Source organism: Parus major, chromosome 9 (assembly GCF_001522545.3).
Source record: "Parus major isolate Abel chromosome 9, Parus_major1.1, whole genome shotgun sequence".
NCBI lineage: Eukaryota > Metazoa > Chordata > Aves > Passeriformes > Paridae > Parus > Parus major.
In genome coordinates this window covers 350,208-371,533 of record NC_031778.1, presented here as the reverse complement: position 1 = coordinate 371,533, position 21,326 = coordinate 350,208, and the positions used below count along the sequence as shown (strand labels likewise).

The 21,326-nt window shown below is 39.5% G+C and overlaps 1 protein-coding gene across 4 annotated transcripts in view; it reads right to left on the bottom strand.

Moving 5' to 3' along the window:
- Positions 1 to 20,418, bottom strand: part of UGGT1 (UDP-glucose glycoprotein glucosyltransferase 1) — a 41,431-nt gene extending 21,013 nt beyond the window's left edge. For 2 of the 4 annotated variants that reach the window (XM_015637907.2, XM_015637910.2), the window contains exons 1-21: positions 20,363 to 20,418; positions 18,288 to 18,378; positions 17,802 to 17,937; positions 15,923 to 16,005; positions 15,257 to 15,387; positions 14,313 to 14,425; positions 12,900 to 13,074; positions 11,483 to 11,579; positions 10,831 to 10,909; positions 10,531 to 10,631; positions 9,608 to 9,707; positions 8,443 to 8,503; positions 6,808 to 6,899; positions 5,985 to 6,135; positions 5,601 to 5,720; positions 4,741 to 4,826; positions 4,214 to 4,349; positions 3,168 to 3,299; positions 1,639 to 1,803; positions 1,262 to 1,382; positions 454 to 552 (exon numbers count right to left, since the gene is read on the bottom strand). In XM_015637907.2, the coding sequence (XP_015493393.1) occupies positions 454 to 552; positions 1,262 to 1,382; positions 1,639 to 1,803; positions 3,168 to 3,299; positions 4,214 to 4,349; positions 4,741 to 4,826; positions 5,601 to 5,720; positions 5,985 to 6,135; positions 6,808 to 6,899; positions 8,443 to 8,503; positions 9,608 to 9,707; positions 10,531 to 10,631; positions 10,831 to 10,909; positions 11,483 to 11,579; positions 12,900 to 13,074; positions 14,313 to 14,425; positions 15,257 to 15,387; positions 15,923 to 16,005; positions 17,802 to 17,926 (2,167 nt within the window). In that variant the 5' untranslated portion in view covers positions 17,927 to 17,937; positions 18,288 to 18,378; positions 20,363 to 20,418. Of the gene's footprint in view, positions 1 to 453; positions 553 to 1,261; positions 1,383 to 1,638; positions 1,804 to 3,167; positions 3,300 to 4,213; positions 4,350 to 4,740; positions 4,827 to 5,600; positions 5,721 to 5,984; positions 6,136 to 6,807; positions 6,900 to 8,442; positions 8,504 to 9,607; positions 9,708 to 10,530; positions 10,632 to 10,830; positions 10,910 to 11,482; positions 11,580 to 12,899; positions 13,075 to 14,312; positions 14,426 to 15,256; positions 15,388 to 15,922; positions 16,006 to 17,801; positions 17,938 to 18,287; positions 20,115 to 20,362 lie in introns of those variants that run through there. The other 2 variants (XM_015637909.3, XM_015637908.3) reach the window with 2 other exon arrangements.
- Between the last annotated feature and the right edge of the window lie 908 nt (positions 20,419 to 21,326).

Here is a 21,326-nt window from a genome sequence, read left to right as displayed (position 1 = left end):
AATACTGCCATTGGAAAAGCAGTATATGCACTGGAGCAACAAAACCAGCACTGACCACCTTATAAATGGCCATTATATAAAGGGCAGTTAGAATTTTCTGCTGAATCCATGTAACTTTTAGCAATTTTGAATCATGAGACAGAGAGCTAAAACCCCTTCTATGTTTTTCTAGTCATTTGCTTACACTTCTGCATTTCTGGGGGCCACTTGCAGTACAGCAAGAGCAGTTTGGGTGAGACCTCATTATTCAGTAAGAGGTTGGACTGGGTTTAAAGAGGGGAACATTCCTGTTCCATGCAGATGTCATGTCTTATTAAAAAAAGAGAAACCTTTAACAGACTATGCCGTTACCCACAAGCCTGACAAGGCTCAGTGTGTGTGTGAAGAACTGCACATATGCTGGGAAAGACACATACAAGCAGATTTGGATTCAGAATCCACCACAGATGTTACCTTTCTTTGTTAAGTAGGTCATGCTGTTTGCAACAGCAGCTGTCTTATCTTTAGAATCCAATGTGGTAAATCGAGCAAAGTCATCCACAAAATGGTTATCTGAGGAAGAGAACAAGTATTAAATGCCAAAGCAACTAAAATGAAAATAACAACATTACTATTACCAGAGCATTAAGAACACATCCCATTTTGCTCCTTGTGGTACTGCTTATGTCTCATTTTCACTGTTAATAAATAGGCAGAGAAATGAATTTTGCAGTATCAGAAGTTACATCAATAACTACATTGCATATTTGATAGGCAGAAGTCAGTTGAAGGAATTGCCCAAGTCTCAATTAGTTGACACCAGTATATGTAAATAATATACATTGAAAAATCCACTGTGTCACTGTTTTTCAAGCAACTCAAAAAAGGCAGGTGTAATGTCACTGGACTGCAGTCACTGTATTGGGGGTTCTTTCTTTAGCAAGGAAACATTTTGCTAAATCTGAAGAAATTTCAGAGATTACTGTCAACCCTGCTCAAAAGAAGGTCAGAACTAAGACACAAACTGCTGCTATATGCATTATATAATTTCTCAGCTTCATGAATCATACTCCCCCTTAAGGTCTGTGTAAAAACAAAACAAATTCCCAGTCTGAAAAATCAGTAGACATTTAATGTTGTACAGAACATCTGCCCTGCACCAGGGCTGGGTCATCACTCTGGGTGCTGCTAATGCTTTGCCACTAGAGCTTTCCACTCTACAAACAGCAAGCCTTTTTCACTCAGACACTTCAAGTTTAAGACAATTAAAAGCATCCCTTACTCATTCCTGTCAGATCTAGGTACTCTCTGTCAGACCTTAGGATTCTTGAGTTAATTCTTGGAACAACATTAGGCTGGTTCATGATATATTCAATCACATCTTGGTCATTAGATAGTTCACCCTGAAGGAAAGAGGAAAGAAGCATTATTTGTTACTCCACGTATAAAACTGCCTTACATAACTTTAATATAAAAACAAAAACAAAAACAAAAACAAAAATAAAAATAAAAATAAAAATAAAAATAAAAATAAAAATAAAAATAAAAATAAAGCAATTATGAAAATTAAGTTGTCTTGTGTAATATGTAGCCAGGGACTTGTGAATCAGCTTTTCCAAATCTAGTTTCTCCCAGGCCACAGACAAGCTCAGCACCCACCAGGTACACAGCTCGCTGGAAGATGCTTGTGGTTTCCAGGATTTTGTGCATTGTCACGGTTTCCAGGTCATCAGGATCCAGCTGATCTTTTTGGAAAGGCATTCCATTGAACAGGACAACAGGGAGAGGGCCTACACCCGTTTGCTCATAGTAAGCTTTTGCTGCCTAAAGACAGGAACAGAAGCAGCTTTAGCCCTTTTCCACAAAGGTTCCTAACAAGCCATAAACATCCACAAGTCTAAACACACCACGAGACCCTTACCACTTCTGTTAGGCACACAGAATGTATCTTTGAAACCTCTGAAGTTTCAAAGAGAAAAAAAGTTGCTTCACAATACAGAAGTGCAAAATACTCCATTAAGTTATTTTTTTAAATTAATTTCAATGAGCACTTTCTGGTAGTGGCAAAAGATGCACAACAGGAAAGATGACTTTGCTTGTGGAAGCAAATGCAGCACAAGCAGTGATAGCTGTAATGTAAGACAGGGGTAGAGAATTTTTACTTTTTTTTTAAGAATGTGTTTCTTAAACATGTAAGAAAGCAGTTACTTGTGAGGCAGGGAGTTATTCTGTCAAGACATATTTCCCTGTTTCGTGTAAGCACTGAAAAATGCACCAGCATTGACAGATACCCTGTTAGAAGTTGAGGTTGACTAGGTTCTGCTGATTAGAGTTTTTGGTTGAGACCTCTCCTCATACAAAAATGCCTGTCTTAATTTTCTGTATTTTCATTTCCAAAAAATGTTTTTCTCTTTGCTGACTTACACTGGAAGGCCCACATGCCTATGAGCCAATTTTCTGTAACCCTGACTGCACTCCTGCCATTTACAGATGTAGGCAGCATCATGTGTGTTACAGAGCCATTGGTGACAGTATTTGCATTTGTTTTAAAACAACAAAAGAAAAGAAACACCCCCTATAAAACCTCTGGTTTTATAAAAATCAAATTTTAAAAAAAATCTGGTTCATCTGACGTCCAACTGGTTCAGTAGTGATCCAGCCTCCTAATTTTCTCTGTACAGAAAAGTATCAGACCTAAAAACCACTTCAGGAATTATTTGCAGAAATTTGTCAAATGTCTTGCTATAGAAAAGGCATTTTGAATTCATAATCATGGCTTTATCTGACATAGTATTCAAATACTGATTCAGAAGCCCCACACTGATCTCTCACAATGTTAACCTCTTGTTTTTTTCAGGAACCATTACATCACCTTGATTCCTTGCAAACACTTTTGAACTCTATTGCAGTCTGCATTCCACAATGAAAGCATGACTTACAAGTCACAAGAAAGCTATCTTGGTTCTTTACATATATTTTTTAATTTTTTTAAGATTTTTAAAAAAATATATATTCCATTATATGCATTATGTATATTATATAAAGCTCATGCTGAACATAAAACAGTAAAGTGTTACTAGAAGTCCCCCAATGTGGTAACAAAATAGTAACCTGGCTGCTAAGAGAGCTGGATCGAGAAGTTGCATAGAATTATATTTTCAATAAAGGTCTATTTCATGAATTCTTACCTTTCTGTTTTGATCATAGGCAGAATCAATTCCCAGAACGCTGCTGACTTCCACATAAGGATACTGTTTCTCAAGAACACTAACAACATGTTCCACTTTCAGCTGATCTCCTGTTTTCACTTTGTTATATATCTGAAAGGGGAACACAAGTTTACTGCTGCAGCTGTAAAGCCTCTGCCCTTATCAAAGGTCACCTGTATTAAAGTATTTATAATAAGGCATTAACAGCCAGACTGCAAAACTTATATTCATATTTATCAGCTGCAACAGCTCCTAAGCACTTGTAGCCACTATAAGTATCTTTCTATACCTTGTAGTCATTCTAGTGAGATTGGAAGCAGGTAAATATGTATTTCTTTAAACAATAACTTGCATCTTTAATTAGAAGAGGTATTTGAGGAGGGAAAATAGTTGTCTGGGGAAAAAAGCCTCAGATAAAGCATATCCAAGGAGCTATCTTTTCTTCAGAACTTGGGATATGCTTATGAACAATACAACCTCACACGTAAAGCTGATAACTCTTTCCCTCTTGAAGGCACAAGATTGTACCTTGAGCTACAAATACACACTCAAAAAGAATAAAATTAACTTTTAAATAACCAGCAGTTTAACATCACAGTGTGCCCCAGCTTGCCAATTTGTATAAGTATCAAACCACAAGTGAAACTTATTTTTACCAGCACCTGTATTATCCTTTGATGTGGCAAAGGTACCCAGCTGGAACTGTTCAAATCAAATTATAACACTGAAGGGATGGAGCAGTTCAGAACTCAAGAGACAGAATGAGCAAAGGGACAGGATCAGAAAAACACACATAAATGTTAAGTGTCACAATGAAACCTAGCCTCACTTGTTGAAGTTAGGCCAGAAGCACATTACAAGGACACATTTGTATTCTGTGGTACCAGTATTTGGAGATATCCTGCACACTGACCAAGCCAAAGAACAATTCCTTCCATTATCTACATATTAGATAATAGATATTACACATCTTATGTACATGGAAAATATTAAAACATTCATTTCCCTTTCAAATTAATACTTACAGACATGACAGTCTGAAAAGCATAATTATTGTCCATTTCTTGTGCCACATAATTGTATGTCCTAAGGAGGGCAACACCAGGATCCTGAAGTCCATCAACGTCCTCAGAGTCATTAACCACAAAGGCCAGTCCTATCCTGCAATCACACAAATCCCCAAGTCATCATTTTTATAAAGAATCATACAACTGCTGGCTGTCATCTTCATCTTAAACCCAAGCTTCTTCTAGAACAGCTTGGGAGCAGAGCAGCCAGGAATCAAACTTAGGACATATCATCTATGACAAGTCCATGAAAATCTTGCTTTTCATCTCTCTCCCATCCAAAACTTCAAATTTCCTTTGGACTGTTAAAAAACTGAACTCTGTTTTGCTAATAGAGAAAGTTATATTCAAAAAATATACACATACCTCAACTATGAGGTATGTAACATTTCTGCAGTGTCCTAGCAATGAGAATTTTACAACTGCAAAAGTCACATGAATAAAACTGATGAAAAAAAATCCCCAGACATTAAAACAGTGATTACCTCAGCGGGATGTGGTTACTGAAGAACATTTCTGCCACATTCAGTAATTCTGCTGTGGTCTCATGAGTAGGATCTACTATCAGCACCTGTACAAAAAGAACAAGTGAAAAGCTTTCATGCCCTGGAGAGCCAACGCTGCCAAGATGTTCTCTGAAGTCCCAGCCCAGACAGAACTGGGCCATTCACACTGCATGTAGGGCCCCTTCATTCATGCAATTGTTGTCTTAGAATTTAAAAATTTCTGTGTTAAAAGTATTGAGCTCTGGAGAAAAAGATAGCACATCAAAGCTCCCACAGCTTCAGATGGTTCAAGTCCCTATTTTCCCCTAATCAGAGTTCTTTTTGTGCATAGGGCCACTTTGTCACATGGTAAGAGTTACAGTGCACAATTTGCAACTCTTCATCAGATCTAAGTAATTTACCTAGAGACTAAAAGGACATCCAGGGCTAAGCTGAAGGCTGTTGATAATTTTTTAAGTCTTGGTGCATGGGTCCTTTCTGATGAATTTGGTCTTAACTCTGCTAAGAAGACAGCAGTTAACAAATCTGACGGATTTCATTAACCGACTTGAGGTATTGTAACAAAGTTGAAATTGTTTCAGACCAAATTCTTATTTATCAGATGATAATTTTGTCCATGACAAAACAACTGGCATCTAACAGATGCCACAGAATCATGCTCAGTAATCCGAATCTCAGCCATAACTTACTAATACAACACCTTTTAGAAAAGCAACTTCTCTCTCAAGCTATTTAAGTGACAGGGAATCCAGGGTATTTGCAAGGTAACCTGCAAAAGCTGCTGTTTCTGCTCTTGACAAAACAAAACACACATTTCATCCAGTCAGATCATTACTCACAAAATTATGGAAGTTTTTTCTGATTTGCCTGATCACACCAGGAAATGTGGGCCTCAGCAGTTCTTGCACACTGGAAGGCCAGGAGTTGTACCGACTATCAACTTCAAGGTTGTTGATCCACTAAGAAAGAGGAAAGGCATTTAAATCATTAACAGTCCTCCTGCTCTGCTCTGAGACTGAAATATTTTCAAATCAGATGCTGTATTGAGGACTGTCTAAGTAAGAAATTAAGCTTTTAAAAAGTGCTGATGATAACCTTATTATCCTTTTTGCTTCACTGCGTTTTCAGAGCTGGTTGTGAGACAAGGACAAAAGCTGCCCTGACATCTTAAGAATGCTTTGCCCAACAGCAAATCAAGTATTTCTATCAAAACCCATACTCACTGAAATGGCAGGGCTTCTGATGTCCACAGCATAGTGAGAATCTGATGGCTGGGTGTTCAACTTCAGGACATTGTGTAAAGAAATCCCCTCAATTCCCAAGCTGTGCAGGCCCTCCATAACACGGGCTTCACTGCGGAGCACATCAAGCAAGCTGCAAGGAAAAGCCAAATGGGGGTGAATTTTAACCCCACAGCAAATAACTTGCTCTTACCCTCAGGGTTAACAGATGAAAGGTATAAACAAGTCTGCCATGTTTGTGCATTAATTCTTATTTATCACCTATTTCTTACCATCCTAAAAAACTTGAGGTGACTTAAATCTATTCAATTAGTATTGTATAAATAAGAAAAGCAAGGTTAAATCAGGATAACTAATCTGTTATATATCTATATAAAATGGAAACACATCTTTACAAAACTACAGGATGGTTTCTAGATGAAAAATTTACAGTGGTTTATCCTTTGAGAATTGGTCTGCTGCCTTCAGAATAAATCTGTATACTGACAGTCTGACAAGCCAACATCTCTCTAGCCACAGCACAGGTCAAAAGAACAGCACAAAGGTGACTTCCCATTCCAATCCTCAAGGGTATTCCACTTTTCACTTAGATGTTCTTAGATTCACTGTCCACGTTAGATTTTTTTTGTTGGAAATGCACTTTGAAGGCAAGGAACCATGATTTGCTTTTTATAGTACTTATCAATTAAACACAGCTTAGATTATGAAGAAGGTTCAAAACTGTCTAACTTTATCATTCATGCAGACTGCAAGATGCAAGTTTCTAAACAGAATGCAATTATTGTGAAAAATAAAACATTCCTACCTAAATATATCCTGAGTGTCTAAATCAATAAGCAGTCCATTGATGAATAGGGCAGAATCTCCTGGTTGCAATCCTAACGTTCCCTTGAAATACTGAAATGAAGCAGGAAAAGATTATACAAGTGCTCTGCACAGAAAATACTGTTAAAGAGTTTAATGTTTTTTTCCAATAGGCCTTGTTTTGCAGTACCAGTCACAAAGTTCTATTTAGAGGCATGATGAACACTAAAGGAGAAACATTGTATTTGGATATTTTACAACACAACCATCAAGAATACTGTGAGCAAAGCAAACAGAGGAATAACAAAAGTACCACGTGAAGTACCAAGAACAGGAAAGTAGCTTCTGATCAGAAAAAATTTACATTTCTTATAAAACAAATAAGGCCCCCCCGAAGAAAAACTGAGTGTTAAATTGTATCTTAATGTGGATAATTACATAGTGAACTCTAACATAACAGTAGCAGTGAACTTAACTAACAAATAATGCCCACACAAAATGAGCAGAGCAAAGAACAGCTCTGAAGGGCAGGGTTAGATACAGCCTGGTCTGGATGTAGTAGCCCAGGTATTCTCTGAATAAAAATGAATCCACAAAATCATGGGTTTACTTGTGCACCAGAGTCTGATCTAACACACCACAGAGAGCTTTAGCTTGGAGTTACATCCTATACTTTGTCCCTTCCAGAACCACACGGGACAAGAATGTCAAACCCATCCCTTCTCCTCTGATTTTCTCACTACTGAGCAAGGCATTTCTCTCTCAGAACAGGAACCTCAAGGGACTTGTAAGTAGCTTTGCATTTACCTCAAGACTCACCAAATATCATTGATTAGATTTCTAAACAATTTATGTGTACTTAACATACACTGTCTTTTTTCTAATCATACCAAATAAGACTGAAATGTGTGAATAGGGCAATGTAGCTCATCCAGCAAACACTGCCATTTGACTTTCTTTTTCATTACTATATTAAACTTTTATTTTGCACTCTGTCCAGACCACACTGCCTGCCATATTTTAGTTGCACAAAGTTGTACAAAAGCCTTTACAAAATTCCCAGGTGGCTGTTGGTTTTTTCAGTGCTTTGCTAATGCCAAGTACACAGCTGAGCTGTCTGAAACACTTCTGCAGATCCAGAGCCTACTCAGTGACCTCCAGAGGCCCCTCATGACCTGTGGGATTTTATGGTTCTGTTTCAAAGCACATCTAGACTTAGCTGGTAAATTTTATCCCTTCACTAGTTTATTCTCAAAAACACTGGAATCATTTCCTCCACACAGTATGAATCATTCTAAAGCCATGGCAGGTTTGGAATTTATTCTGTGACTTCCCAGTGATGTATACAGATCTCTAAACATCATCTCAAATTAGATAACAAGAACTCATTTTCTTCTGGTTGTTAAAACTGTATGAAGATGCTTAATATAGCTGCTTTTCAAGCAATAAATTTCTAACAAAAGCAGTGTTTTCATATTTGAGCAAAGAAGCTTAATTATGTTCCTCATCCATGTTTGAAAATCCAACACTTTGTCATTTCCCAGATGCATACTACAAAGCTGTGTGTGAAAATACTGGGTCATTATCTTGAGCAACACATAAACATAAGTGCAAAGGCACTTTCTGGACAGGTTACCTTTTGGTTCTCTTCAATTTCTGCTCTGAGTTCTGAAGAAACAACTGTTTTTGTTATGGCTCTACAAAAAATAAAAACATCATGCTGTGAATCCTCTTTCTGTTTATCTACTGGATAGATATCTACTTATCCTACCTTTTCTACCTTAGATATTATGATAATTAACTTTCTAGTATAAAGAGATGCAGCAAGAAGCAGTTGCACTGCATTAAATAGTAGGATGTGGCATTTCTCTTACACTGTATAATCCAGCAGCACAAAAATGTTAACCACATGCCAACTCTCAGTGTCTAATTTCACATTTACCATAATGAAAGTGTGCAGCTGCCAAAAACTTAAAGATGGAGGCTGACAAGAGAAAATAGGGGATTTCACTCCTCACACTGGGTTCCCATTCCTTTCCTTACTTTGGATTTGGTGATTTCATCATCACAGAGTGGCTGAGTACAGCCCAAAGATCAGCCTGAAAACACACTGAGATGCAATGCCTGCCTTAAGAAGCTCTAAATAACACCTCAATATCAGGTAGTGGGAAATAAGACCAGAAATCAGTTTCTTTTTACTCTCTTTGCAGGTGTATCTCCCACCAACTCAAAAAGGAGGAGGTTCTATAATATCATCTTCACAATCAAGGCAATGGAATTCTTCAAGAGAAATATATCTCTAGACTGGCTGGCCATGCCAGATCATTATTGAGTTTTTTGAAACTGATTTGAATTTGTTAAAGACAGTCACTGACAAAGTGCAAAAACCAGTGGAATTGCACATCAGCCTCTGCAGTAGACTGACTGGGTTGTTTGGCAAAGTGGATCCCAGAAGAAGAGTGGGACCCTGTGAGCAGATAAATGTTAAGACCATGAAACAGAAAACCCAGCCAGTAAATTCCTGATAACTTCATGCAATAGGTTTAGATGCATTTCACAACAAACCAGCACAGGCAATTCTGGCCAATTTTCTACCAGTCCACATCAGTTGCCATCCAAGAGAAGCACCATAAAATCCTCTTTGTGACTGTAGGCTGAAAAACTTCCCTGCATAAACATTCCCCAGTGTTTGCTTCCAGCTAAATGAAAGTCAGAATTAACCCAACCGATGCTGCTTTTCTCAGGTCTTGCTCAGGGAAAGGAGAGTAATAAGACTTACTAGGAGTCAAAATTAAAGTTACCTGGCCTTTGTAGGAAAGTTCTGACTAAGATCTTTCATGACCATCAGAGCATCCACAGGGGGAGCAGTCAAAATGCGAGCAGCAGTTTGAAAACTCAAATCTTAGAAGTGAAAAAACAGAGGTTAAGAACTCAAAACTGAAAACAAGGCAATGCAGACATAACTTTATCTTTCAGCATTTTTCCCTGTTAATTAAGGAAATTCACTTTCTATCTGCACCTATAGATACTTCATCTCATCTTCTTGGTGTTCAACTTCTGTGTGTTGCCCTGAAGCAAGTAACCCACTCCAGCTGAACCAGGGCACGCTGCCCACAGGTTGCTTTGTGAGCCCAGACCAGCACTCTTCTTTCCCTCTGGCTGAGGTGGGAGGAGCTGCCCTTCCACTGGATATTGGTAATTATTCCCTGTGGCTTCAACATACATTCAGCCTTTTGAACCATTCTTTTTGAGAGGATGAAAAGCCTTTTCACAGGCTTTTACAGATGTTTTCCAGGGAATGAGGCCAGAGAAGCAAGCAATTGACTCTGAAATACAGCTCTCCTCTTGTCTTGAGAAATCTCAAGATTTCACATCTGAAGTGTGATCATGGAAAGAAACTTTACATTCCTTTCTTTTCTGCATTCAGCAGACCACACAAGCAGTCAGTTTAAGAGCAAGTAGCTTACTGTACTCCACAGCACAGAAAACAATCCTCGTGTCAGAAGTCCTGTTAAACAATCCTAAAAGCTACTTCAACACAACTCTACAATAAAAGGCACTTTAAAAAACCAAGTATTTTCCAAGTGAGACTGAATGCAGGAATTTACAGTCAAACTCTGTCAACTGTACACAGCCCCTAGCAGCCTCCATAGTGTAGAAGACCAGAAAACATATTTACATTGAGTTTTTGTAGGCCACAACTGAAAGCTTTTATCCAGATTACCTTGTAGCTGCCATACTTTCAAAGGTGCCATTTCATTGGTACTTTCCACGAGGTGTTTTCTGAGCTCCTTCAGCTCTTCAGACAAGTCAGGATACAGCTGCCTAAAAGGATACAAGGGTCAAACAACTTCTGTAGTGTCCATGAAGAAAGTCTGCTGCTAATTTAAAGAAACTACCATATAAAAAAGGTATGCTGCTATCACACACAGGAAACTCAGACATGTAAAAAACAGTAACAAAGCAAAAGATTGGCATTTCTGCAAAAAGTTTTTTGATATGACAAAGTCCAACTGAGTTTTACCTTAGTTTTCCAAATAGAAATCCTTGCACTTCATCAATGGGGTCATTTTCATCTATGACAGTAGCATTCACATCTGTGCCTATGAACACACAGAGAACAGCACCAAGTTACTCACAAACAGACAAAGAGGAAACTCTGGGTTCTGTATGTGTATGTGAAGAAAAAGTACACACACAGATTACACTATCAAAATAGTTTTGGCAGATGCATGAGAGTCTGTAGAACAGAGATCAGTGCTCTATAAAAGCAGCAAAAGCAAAAAAAAAAACCATGCAGAATTCTGTCTTCCCAGAAAAAAAAAAAACCAAAACCAAACCAAACACCAACCAGGGACAGGGAATACATTCTGCTCTGATGATGGATAAGTTAAGGCAAATTAGAAAAATTTGCTTTACATCTGCAGAGTAGCTGGTAAAAATTAATTGCATTAGTGCCATGACTAAGATCTAGTCCTGGGCCATGACTCCAGGATCTCACAAATGCTGAAGTGCCATGGCAAAGATCTGTTCCATAAGGAACATGCTCCCAAAAGGGATTTCAGAGCTAAGGAAAGAAAAATATCTGCAATTCAGACATTCATAGCAAAACAAGTACAAAATTACCTTGGCAAAATTAAAATGTTCACATCAAAAAACTTCAAATAATAATTCACCTTTCACCTGGGTATCATCCTTGGCCTTGTATTCTGTACTTTTAATAGCCAGTTCTACGCCATAGCCAGAGAGATAGACCTTTTCCTTGCTGGGGTTCTGGAAGAAAAAGCCAGCAGTGTGATACTGACATCTTTGTTTGATCCAAGAAATAAAAAACTACCACTTCCCAAAGCTAGGAAATCTCAATCTGGTATTCCAGACATAATGGGTACCAAGAAACAAACACCGTGGGACTCTGCAGTAACTCTAATAATTTTATTTCCTACTGTTTTTCAACACACTTCTTGAAGTTCAGCAAGCAAGAATTATCTCTATGAAGCAAAAAACCATCAAAATCCACAAAGTAAAAAGGAACACAAAACAATGTTTTCAGGATTCGGCGTGTGAGCAAAGCAGAGAGTGACAGATTCCCATCATCAAATCAGATGGTAGAAAGGAACTTCAGCTGTGAAGTCCAAAAATTAAACATTCACTGAAGAGTTACCACAGAGAATGACAAGAAATAAAATAAAGACAAAAGACAGGTGCATAATTAGTTCTGCCTTTACTAAGAGAAACATGATCACTTTCTAAAAGTATTTTGAAGTGTATAGGAGCCACACAACAGTACCGAGATCTAAAGTGTAATACACTGAATTTTGAATGTAAGTTGTCCTCCCAACACTGATAAACAACTACTTTCTTTTATAAAAAGAAAGAGGTGTATGCAATGTATGACTTTATCTTATTAAAAGTACAAGTAATATTAGAAGTGAACCAGCTGATGCCCTTTTTCTTTCATTTATTTTTTTTTCTTTTCACATTCAAGCCTGAGTGCTACACTTGCAGGTTTTGGCAATACTTAGTAACATTCAGGTAACAAATCAAAGAACTTTAGTTCTTCATGCCTTCTGAAATGTAGTTTTAAATACTAATCCAGTGGCTATGTATGATTTAGTGGAGGAAGATGGAACCCAGGATAAATTGCACTAGGAGTGGTAAGTGGGTCTGCAAAAAAATTACTACAGAAACAATGTCTTTGTTTTGAAAATGGTATGTTAATGTTAATCCTTGCTTTTTATATCGAGTGACAACAGTAACTAAGTGGCCTGTGAAAGATCTGGCTATTTCCTATGCTCTAATACGGGTAGAGAAACACTCTTTTTTACACTAAAATCTCTAATTAATCTGGAATTTAAGTCTGGACTTGTGAAATCAAACTATCTTACTTAAATCAGGAGATTTAAAATATTCTCTATTACTCAGGTACATGCAATAAAAAAAAAAAGTAAAACTCTGAGTGCTCCAAATAAATGAGCAATGACAGTAGGCAAATGTCAATTTAAAGGGAGCAAACTTGGCTCAGTTTTCTTTCTGAAAACCAAGGCCAGTTACTGAGATTCAAATCCCTCTGCTACAATGCACAAGTATACTTACAGCAATGTAGTGTCTGAGCACATAAGTGATTTCTCCTGCCTCTGCCTTTGAAACAAGCCTCCTGTGGTGTCTGTAGAACTCCTCTGAGCCCAGCTCTGCATAAAGTATGACCACAGGACTTTCAGGGTTTGACACTGGGTATTTGTGGTCCCCCTTGAACAAAAATGGCTTTGGCCTAAGAGGAAAGAGAGAAGACAGACAGTGTGAGTCACAGCATTTCCTCATCAACACAATTCCCTGTTTAATTGTTTTTCACTGAATACATGTGTCAGCCTATGGCCACATATTATATCAAGGCTGGCAGCACTTGGTGCACCTTGATAAAAGCTTTGTGAAAGATGAACACATGAAAAGGAAACAAGTGACTAAGAGTTATTTTGAAACTAATACGATCCTAGTTTTAAAAACCTAACAACTTTCCTTAAATTTCCAATTAACTCTCTCCCCATGGTGATTCATAAATTCTGTATGAAAAATTAAAAAGGCTAACAGAATAGCTGTGCCAAGGGCACAAATTCATTTGAACCTGGTCCTTGGCTTAGTATACAAACAAGAGAGTGAATGAGATAATGAAATTCATCCTCTAAATGCTGCTAACCACAAATACTGTATCATGTTCTTTGTTTACATTTTGTCTAAAGTGCAATGAAGTACTTAAAATATTCCCAGTTAGTTAGAAGAATAGAATGTGAGCTACAGATGCCATATGCTTGCACATTGACAAAAAACTCTTTATGCTTCCAAGAACCAAATTACCAAGACTACAAAAATCATACTGAAAACAAAATGTTTTGATGTTTTGAAAACCAACTGAATGTAAGGATTTGGGTTGGTTTTGGTTTGTTATCTGGGTTGTTTGTTTTTTTTTTTTAATAAATATTGTATTTTATACCTTCCTTCTGTTAGCAGTTACAATCAAGTTCTGTCCCTTTAGAGAAATCTGAATTTAAAATATATTGTGTGGTAATGGTTTTCTTTGTAAAAGCTGAGAAAACTATGCAGAGAAAAAAATACTGTGCATGCTTTCAGTCATTCGTAAATCAATTTGTTACATTAGCTCTCATTTGAATATGCAGCCCAGCTCCTTCTATTTTCCCTACTTACTGAAGGTTTTACACACTCCTGAGAATTCCTACTGTCCTTCAACAGTTTCCAGCTATTTCCAGAATTTGTTTCCAAATTTTCCTGTGCACATTCCTCTTCCTAGCAGAACTTACCAAAGAGCAAGAGGTAAGAGAACAATCATTTCAATCTGAATTAATAGCAAATAAGAGACTGCCACTCCTGTGCCAACAATGGACAGGAAAAATCAACACTGAAGAAACAACAGGTTTATTACAAACTCTTCCCAGCAGTAATTCTAACAGGTTAAATCTTAAGAGCTAATCCAGTAATAGGAAATTAAGCAAATACCTGTCTGAAGCTGCCTGTAAAAGGTTTCCAAGAGAGTCAAATTCACATGTTTTCTCCCCGTGCACAACAAAAAACAGAGTACAGCCCTCTGGTGGAGACTCATCTGCTGCTATCTGTATAAAATAATAATGTAGGTTGAGTGTTTGCCCTTAGAACAAAGTGTAACAGTGCAGCTGTGCAGCAAACAGTATTATTTCCTACATTCCAAACTAGTACTGCTTCCATGTTTATGACATAATTGAAATACAAGGTGAAACTGCAAGGTGGAGAGTTAAGCCTTAAGTTACTTCTCAGCCTGTTTCTATTAACTGAAAGGTTAGTTGCAGGTATAGAAAGCAAGGCTTGCAGTTGTAGGGGTTTTGGTTGAACAGGTTTTTTTTGTCTTAGACATCACAAACATCTGTATTTGTTAAATATCAAACAACAAAATGACTCCAGATGAACAAGGAAGATGTTTTACAGTATTATTTAATTATAGCACATCCTAAAGTGAGACAATTTGCAACGAGTTACATGATAACCTGAGATTAAAAAAGAACAGAGAACACAATGAACTTTTATTTCTGAGTTCTGTTCACTATACAACATACACACATATATATATGGATTACTACCTTCAAGTAAGTTCAGCTGAGCAACAGGAACAGCATCACAAATACCAATGGAGTCATAAAGATGGTTCTCACAAAAATCTTTGCACCAATTCTTAATGCAGCAGGCACAAAGATATGCAGACATGCCAAAATGCCAATCCTTTAGTCTACTCTAGACAAAAATTCAGTACCTCATGGAATTTGTATGTACATCCACTCTGCAGCTCAGGTGTACAGAGCAGTTAATCAGTTCAGGGTTTTTATACCCTCAGATGTTTCCTTCCACAGCTCCCTCCTTCCTGAGCCTTGGTGAGATGCTCTGCACATCACCTCAGCATTTTCTGTACTAACCTGCTGGAAGGCTTGAACTGCTGCAGAGTAAGAGCGTAAAGACAGGGAAAATTTCAACAAATTCTGCTGCAAAGGTGACAGAGTCTGGCAGGCCACTTTCAGCATTTCCTGGTAAGAGGAATAGTCACTACCTGCAAAATCAAAGTACAAGCAGTTATCTTTCTATCCCATAGGCTCATTGAAGAGGGGCTCCTCTTAGATTTATACAACAGAAGCAAATGACATTAATTCTGAGCATGCACATGACCATTCCTCCTCCAATTTCATTACAGCCAATCCTGCAGGTGGATGAGAGTGAATTTCAACAGAGGTCCATGAGAGTACACTTGAATACATTCTTGAGGATGTAAACATGGGCAGGGGAGAAGGGAAACACTTTAGAGCTCCCATTTAACTTTGGCTGAGAAATAGTAGCACAGAGAAAAGGAACTTAAAGTATTTCATACTTCATGTTGAAAAAGAATCTGGCAAGCAAAATGTTTCAGACTCATCCACTACAGCTTTTGTCAAATGGATATCCAAAAGACTTGAGCACATTACAACAAAAAATATTACTGAAATAAGTATTTTAAAAGTCAAAGGAGAACGAACGTAATGGAAGACAAAATACTGTGATATATTTTTCAAGTATCAGTCAGCATCAGGAAAAAGATTATAAAAACTTACCATCATGCTCAGCTGTCTTAATATTCTCACTGGCTTCAACAAAATTCCAGAATTTTTCTTGACCTTCTTCTGATAAAAATTCACTAAGTAAGATGAGAAGAGTGAGCTAGATCTACAAATTTTCTCTCAAGTTACAAATCTAATACCTTGGAATGCTTTACAGAAAGTTAGCACCTACCACCTATACCAGAAAACTGTGTTACTAGGAAAAGCACTCCAGGAAAGCTAAAAACAAACAAATGCAAACAAATAATAGCTGCAGACCAGGACAAATACACAACACATGAAAGCAGCTTTTAAGGCACCTGCTGATCCTTTAAATGCCATTAGTAGGCAGCAGGGTCCATCCTGGTAGCCCTCCTCCCTAATGCATTTCTTTGCTATCTCTCTTCTATAAGAAACACACATTTTTGTTTATTTTGCTGAAACAAACTGCAGATTTCTGTAATTACAAGCTTTGGTGGGTTTTGGTTTGAGGTTTTCTGTTTGCTTGTTCTTAAACAAGCAAAAGGAGAAGTCACAGCTTCAAATCATGCTACAGTTCCCATATACTATGCTAATATATGCTAATACTATACTATACTAACCTATACAAAGTCAGATAATGGAATTCATCCTCTAAACGTTGCTAACCACAAACACTGTATCATGTCCATCATGGAACATACTTGCTATGCTAAAGAATGCTACCACAGAACATCTGGGGCCCGCTCACTACCGCAGTAACTTGTGTGTTCCAACCCAAGGGTAAGTGCTGCTGGAACACCTGGGTGACAAATTGCAGAGCTGGGCTAAGTGCAGTGACCAGCAGGAGTGATTTTACACTGCAGTGCTGCATCATGCTGCAGTTCATCCCAGGTGAACAATCCTTCCCTATCCAAAGTCTTCGAATACAATGGATCGAGTCTTTGGCACCTTATTTGGATTATTTGCTTAGTGTTTCACACTCTCTTAGGTTACTGTTTCAAACTCTCTTGAGTTTTCCCCCAGCAGTGTCACACAGTCTCACAGTGTCAGGGTATCTAAATCCTGGCATTAACACCTGTGCTTTGCATTTTACTGCTTAAGGAGTTTCCAGTCTTCAGCTTCTCCAGAGAAGGTTACGGAAAAGGGATTTCCCCTAGGACACACGTGTCCTCTGAATGAAAGCCATGCTCCTGTGCATGGAACCCAGCAATGCTTAACTATTTTCATGTGAAACAAACTGCAGTAAAACAGAGAAAATTCCACATTTGGCAACACCCTTAAGTGATAAAAAATTAAGCCCACACAAACTTAAAATTCTAAAAGTCCTACTGATATCTACAAACTAAAACCTGACAAAATTAAACAATGGGGGATTTCAAAAGTGCTAAGCAGACAGGCACTGAAAAGACAACATTTCCCTTTCCTTTTACACAACATCTTTTTTAAAAAAAACATAGAAGAAATGTTCCCAGGGTGACTTGCACAATTCTTACCTCACATGAACAAAGTTAAACTCAAGCTTTAGCAAACTAAATATACATGTGCCACAAACATGTATCAAAACCTTCAACACTGAAGTAAAATACATTCAGCTATGGAATCTTACAAGATCCTGGTAAACTCTATCTAATGCTTTGAGTAAAACTTCATGAGGCAAAAAAATACCAAGTATGTAATTGTTTATGGTTATCAATATTTGTTCTAATGAAAAATTAAACAATTTATCACACAAAAAACCTACCACTGTCTCCTCTAAAATACTCCTCCCATCTCCCCATGCACAGTGGTGATCACATTCCCATGTTATTACTGTTGTTTGTGACCAGAAACCAAGTGCCACATTACAAAGACAACACTTTATCCTCCTAAGCATATTCTGATTTGACAGTGAAAGAAATCCCAATGCCCTTACCTTGTTTCAAGGAGTAAAGGAGTTGAAGACCACTTTGTAGTTAGAGATGTTGTCACAGCCTTAGAATCTGCTTTCACAAGAGAAGAGCTGACCCAGATTCCAAGAACTGCAATAAGTATTCCCATTTTACAGAAGACTGAAAATGACGAAGGAAAAGAAGAAGTTTTGCATTGTCTCTTCTTATAGATAAAGGATCTCAAATACATTGAGACATATGTTAAGATTTTAAAACTGCATTTAATGCAATACATTAATGAGATGATTATCCTCTCACCTGGGCTTACAAAATCAGAAACTTGAAGAGAGGCAAGGAATTTACAAACTTACTCCTGAAATGCAATTAAACCTAAATGAATTCCAGCTTCCTCTGTCTTTATGCTTTCAAATAAGCTTGCTTCTGTTCTGGGACACCAACACCACCTGCATCTTGCTTTAAGGGCTATTGCAAACTGCATTCATTTCAGATAATGGAAGATAAAATCACACCTTGTGTTAGCACAGATCCAGCAGCTGTGGACTAACCAGAGTCAGATGAACCAGGCAAGGATGAGATTCCCCAGTCAGTCCTTTAGGTTTTCTGGGGAATGAAGAAACAAGTATTTCCTGGCTGCACTAAGTAGCATGAAATTTTAAAGATAAAAAGTAAATGAAATAATGCAAACAGACTCAAATTATACAACCTACCATGAGAAATGAGACCAAAAAAAAAAAAGAAAAAAAATTATGCCAGTTCTTTACTGTCCTTCATTTTGTGTATTTTCAAGCCTTTGTATTCTCTGGTCTACACACCAAAACAAATCAGAGTGGAATTTCCTTGCCCACAACTCCTAAGCTCATGGAACACCTGAATTCTTCTGTTGGCTTTCCATTACAGTCTCCAAAACTTCAAGCTTTTTTTGTCCCTCTCTGACTATAGTATATTTATATTTACAACACCTCCAATATGCACCCAAGTACTCTTTAATTTCTTTATATTTTTCCTGGATAACTCATTTTTCCATGTCCCCCTTGCACCTGAAAAAACATCCTGCTGCAATTCTATATATATCACACCCAACGAGCTGCCAGGATCTAACTTCTGCCTGCTTTTTATTACAATCTCAATAGAAAGAATAGGGTTATATATCTGCAGCTCTAAGCTACCTGTACAGACACATAGACAAACAAACCAAATCCTACTCTCTTTAAAAGCTTACACCCCTCCAGCCAAATGTTTCCCAGCAATAACTCGGACATGGTTCTTTCTCTGGGGATAAAACCAGAAATTCCTGCTGTGATCTCCAAAGAGCAGCTTGGTCAGCTGCCCACAACATTTGCTTTCTGCCACACCTGGGAAGCAGACAGATGGCATCACAGAATGGTCACAGCCATCACTCCCTGTGTGCAGAGGGGGAAGCTCAGCCAATATTTGTGGAGTAAAACATTGGCTTCTGCCAAGTGCAACAAAAAAACCACAGTTCACAGCTGCTCCCAGAGATGGGTCCTTTTTTATTCTCTGCAAATCATACAGTGGAGTTTGGAATAGGTAAATTAATATACCAAACAGCACTCTCATGACTAAAGCTCCTATGCTGCTGTCTTGTGCCTTCTTTCCCGCTCTGGGAAAGACTGAAATAAAAGCCTTTTCCTGCACAAAACAGGAAAAAAACCCAAAGGACACATTTGTCACCTGCCACAGTTTAGCCAACTGAAAACCTCCACATTAGGAATATCTACAAGCTCACAATAGCTGCCATAAAACAAAGGCATGAGCGGTATCTCAAAGAAAAATACGGTATGGAAAAGGAGGCAAGAGGCACAGGAATGAACATCAGGGACACAAGGATATCCGGCTCTGAGCAAGGTAACAAAGCAAAACCCAATCCGAATTATGACACCGCAAGGTAGGTTTCTCATGCTTCGGCTGTAAAGATTTTTCCTCCTGATTTTTCTTCCAATTACTCCTGGAATACTCCTGGAAACCTGCACATCCAGCCTTGGGGAAAGGAATAAATCAGCTCACATTTACAGTCAGCGCCATGCCCTGCGAGGTCAGTCTGGTGGCAGGAGGGTGAAGGGCAAAGGAAAGCGAGCTGCTGCCGGGACAGGGGGACAAGTCCTGCTGCAGACACAGCGCTGAGCCCGGAACCGACACCGTGCACGGCAAAGATCCCCCACAACAGCTCCGGCTCAGCACGTCCTTTAAAGGGCTCCCGCCGCCGTGCTACGGATGCTGAAACTAAACTATGGCGATTAACCGGCTAGCCCACGACTAGAAATCGTGTCGCTGAAACGCTGAGCACCGCCCAAGGCTCAAAACACACACATTAAACCCGCGCCGTCAAGGCGCTAACGGTGCGAGGTATTAAAGCCGAGCACAACCTCTTCCGCTCCCCGGTCCCGCTGATCCACCGACACCCGCGGGGCGTCGAGGCCGCTCGAGGGACCCCGCCGGTGTCGGCCCCGCCGCGAGGTTTCTCTCCGCGGGGCTGTCCCCGGCTGCCCGCTGCCCCCCAGCCCGCCGGAACGAGCCCGGCCCGCGGCCGCTCCCTCACGGCCCCGCCGGTAACCGCGGTACCGACCTGCGAGCGGCCGCGCGCCCGCCCGGCTCCCGCCGCCCGCGCCGCTTCCGCTTCCGCTGCGATGGAGCGGCGCAGGGCGCCGCGTTGTGACGGCCGAGCCCCGGCCCCGGGGAACGGTAACTGCGGCGGCTTTTCCCGGATTGCTGGGCAGTCCCGGTTTAAGGAGGTAACGGCCGGAGCAAAGGTGGAACCTGTGTTTTCATTCTGAGATGAATTCGCCCGTGAGCAGTCGCCAGCCTGCCCTGCTGGAAGGAAGCCCAGTGCAAATACTGCTTCCTTCGGTTGTTCGTTTATTTACGGCGAGCGGAGCTGACAGCGGCAAACTACTGCTCCTGGCCAGAACTTCTCTCAGCAGCTGTTCACAACGCAAACACTAAGGTTTGCCAGTCAGACCTAGGGGTTATTTACATGTGACCCTGAAATTTCGAAGGTTTTCTTCCTGGTTTAATTTTAAAACGTTATTAAAACTCTAAAAGTGGCAGGGGTCTGTCTGACTTCATCTCTGAGTCTCAAAACATAAAAAAAAAAAAACCTCAAAAAAAAGAAAAATATCACGAAAAATGATGGTGTTTCTGATGTGTCTGTAACCAAACCCGAAGCAGCCCTGCACTTGGGATCTCTCCGGGCTGTGATGTGCGTCGTCTCCAAGGTCTCTGGGTTGTTTTATTATTATTATTATTTATTTTTCCCTCTATCCTAGTGATAGGGGAGGGTGCGGTGCCCCGTCCATATCCCCTTGTCCCTCCCCAGGATGGGAGCTGGGGACTTCGGGGAATGCCAGGGGTGCTTTGGGCTACTAAACCCCAGGGATCCCCAGTGCCCCTCCATGTCTTTGTGTGTCCCTTCCCAGGATTGTGGGGAAGCACTTTGGGGGACCCCCCCGGAGATTTTTGGGAGGGCTTGGGATGTTTTTGGGGTACTGACGCCCTTCGTGCCCTCCCCAGGGAACCCCCAATGCCTTCCC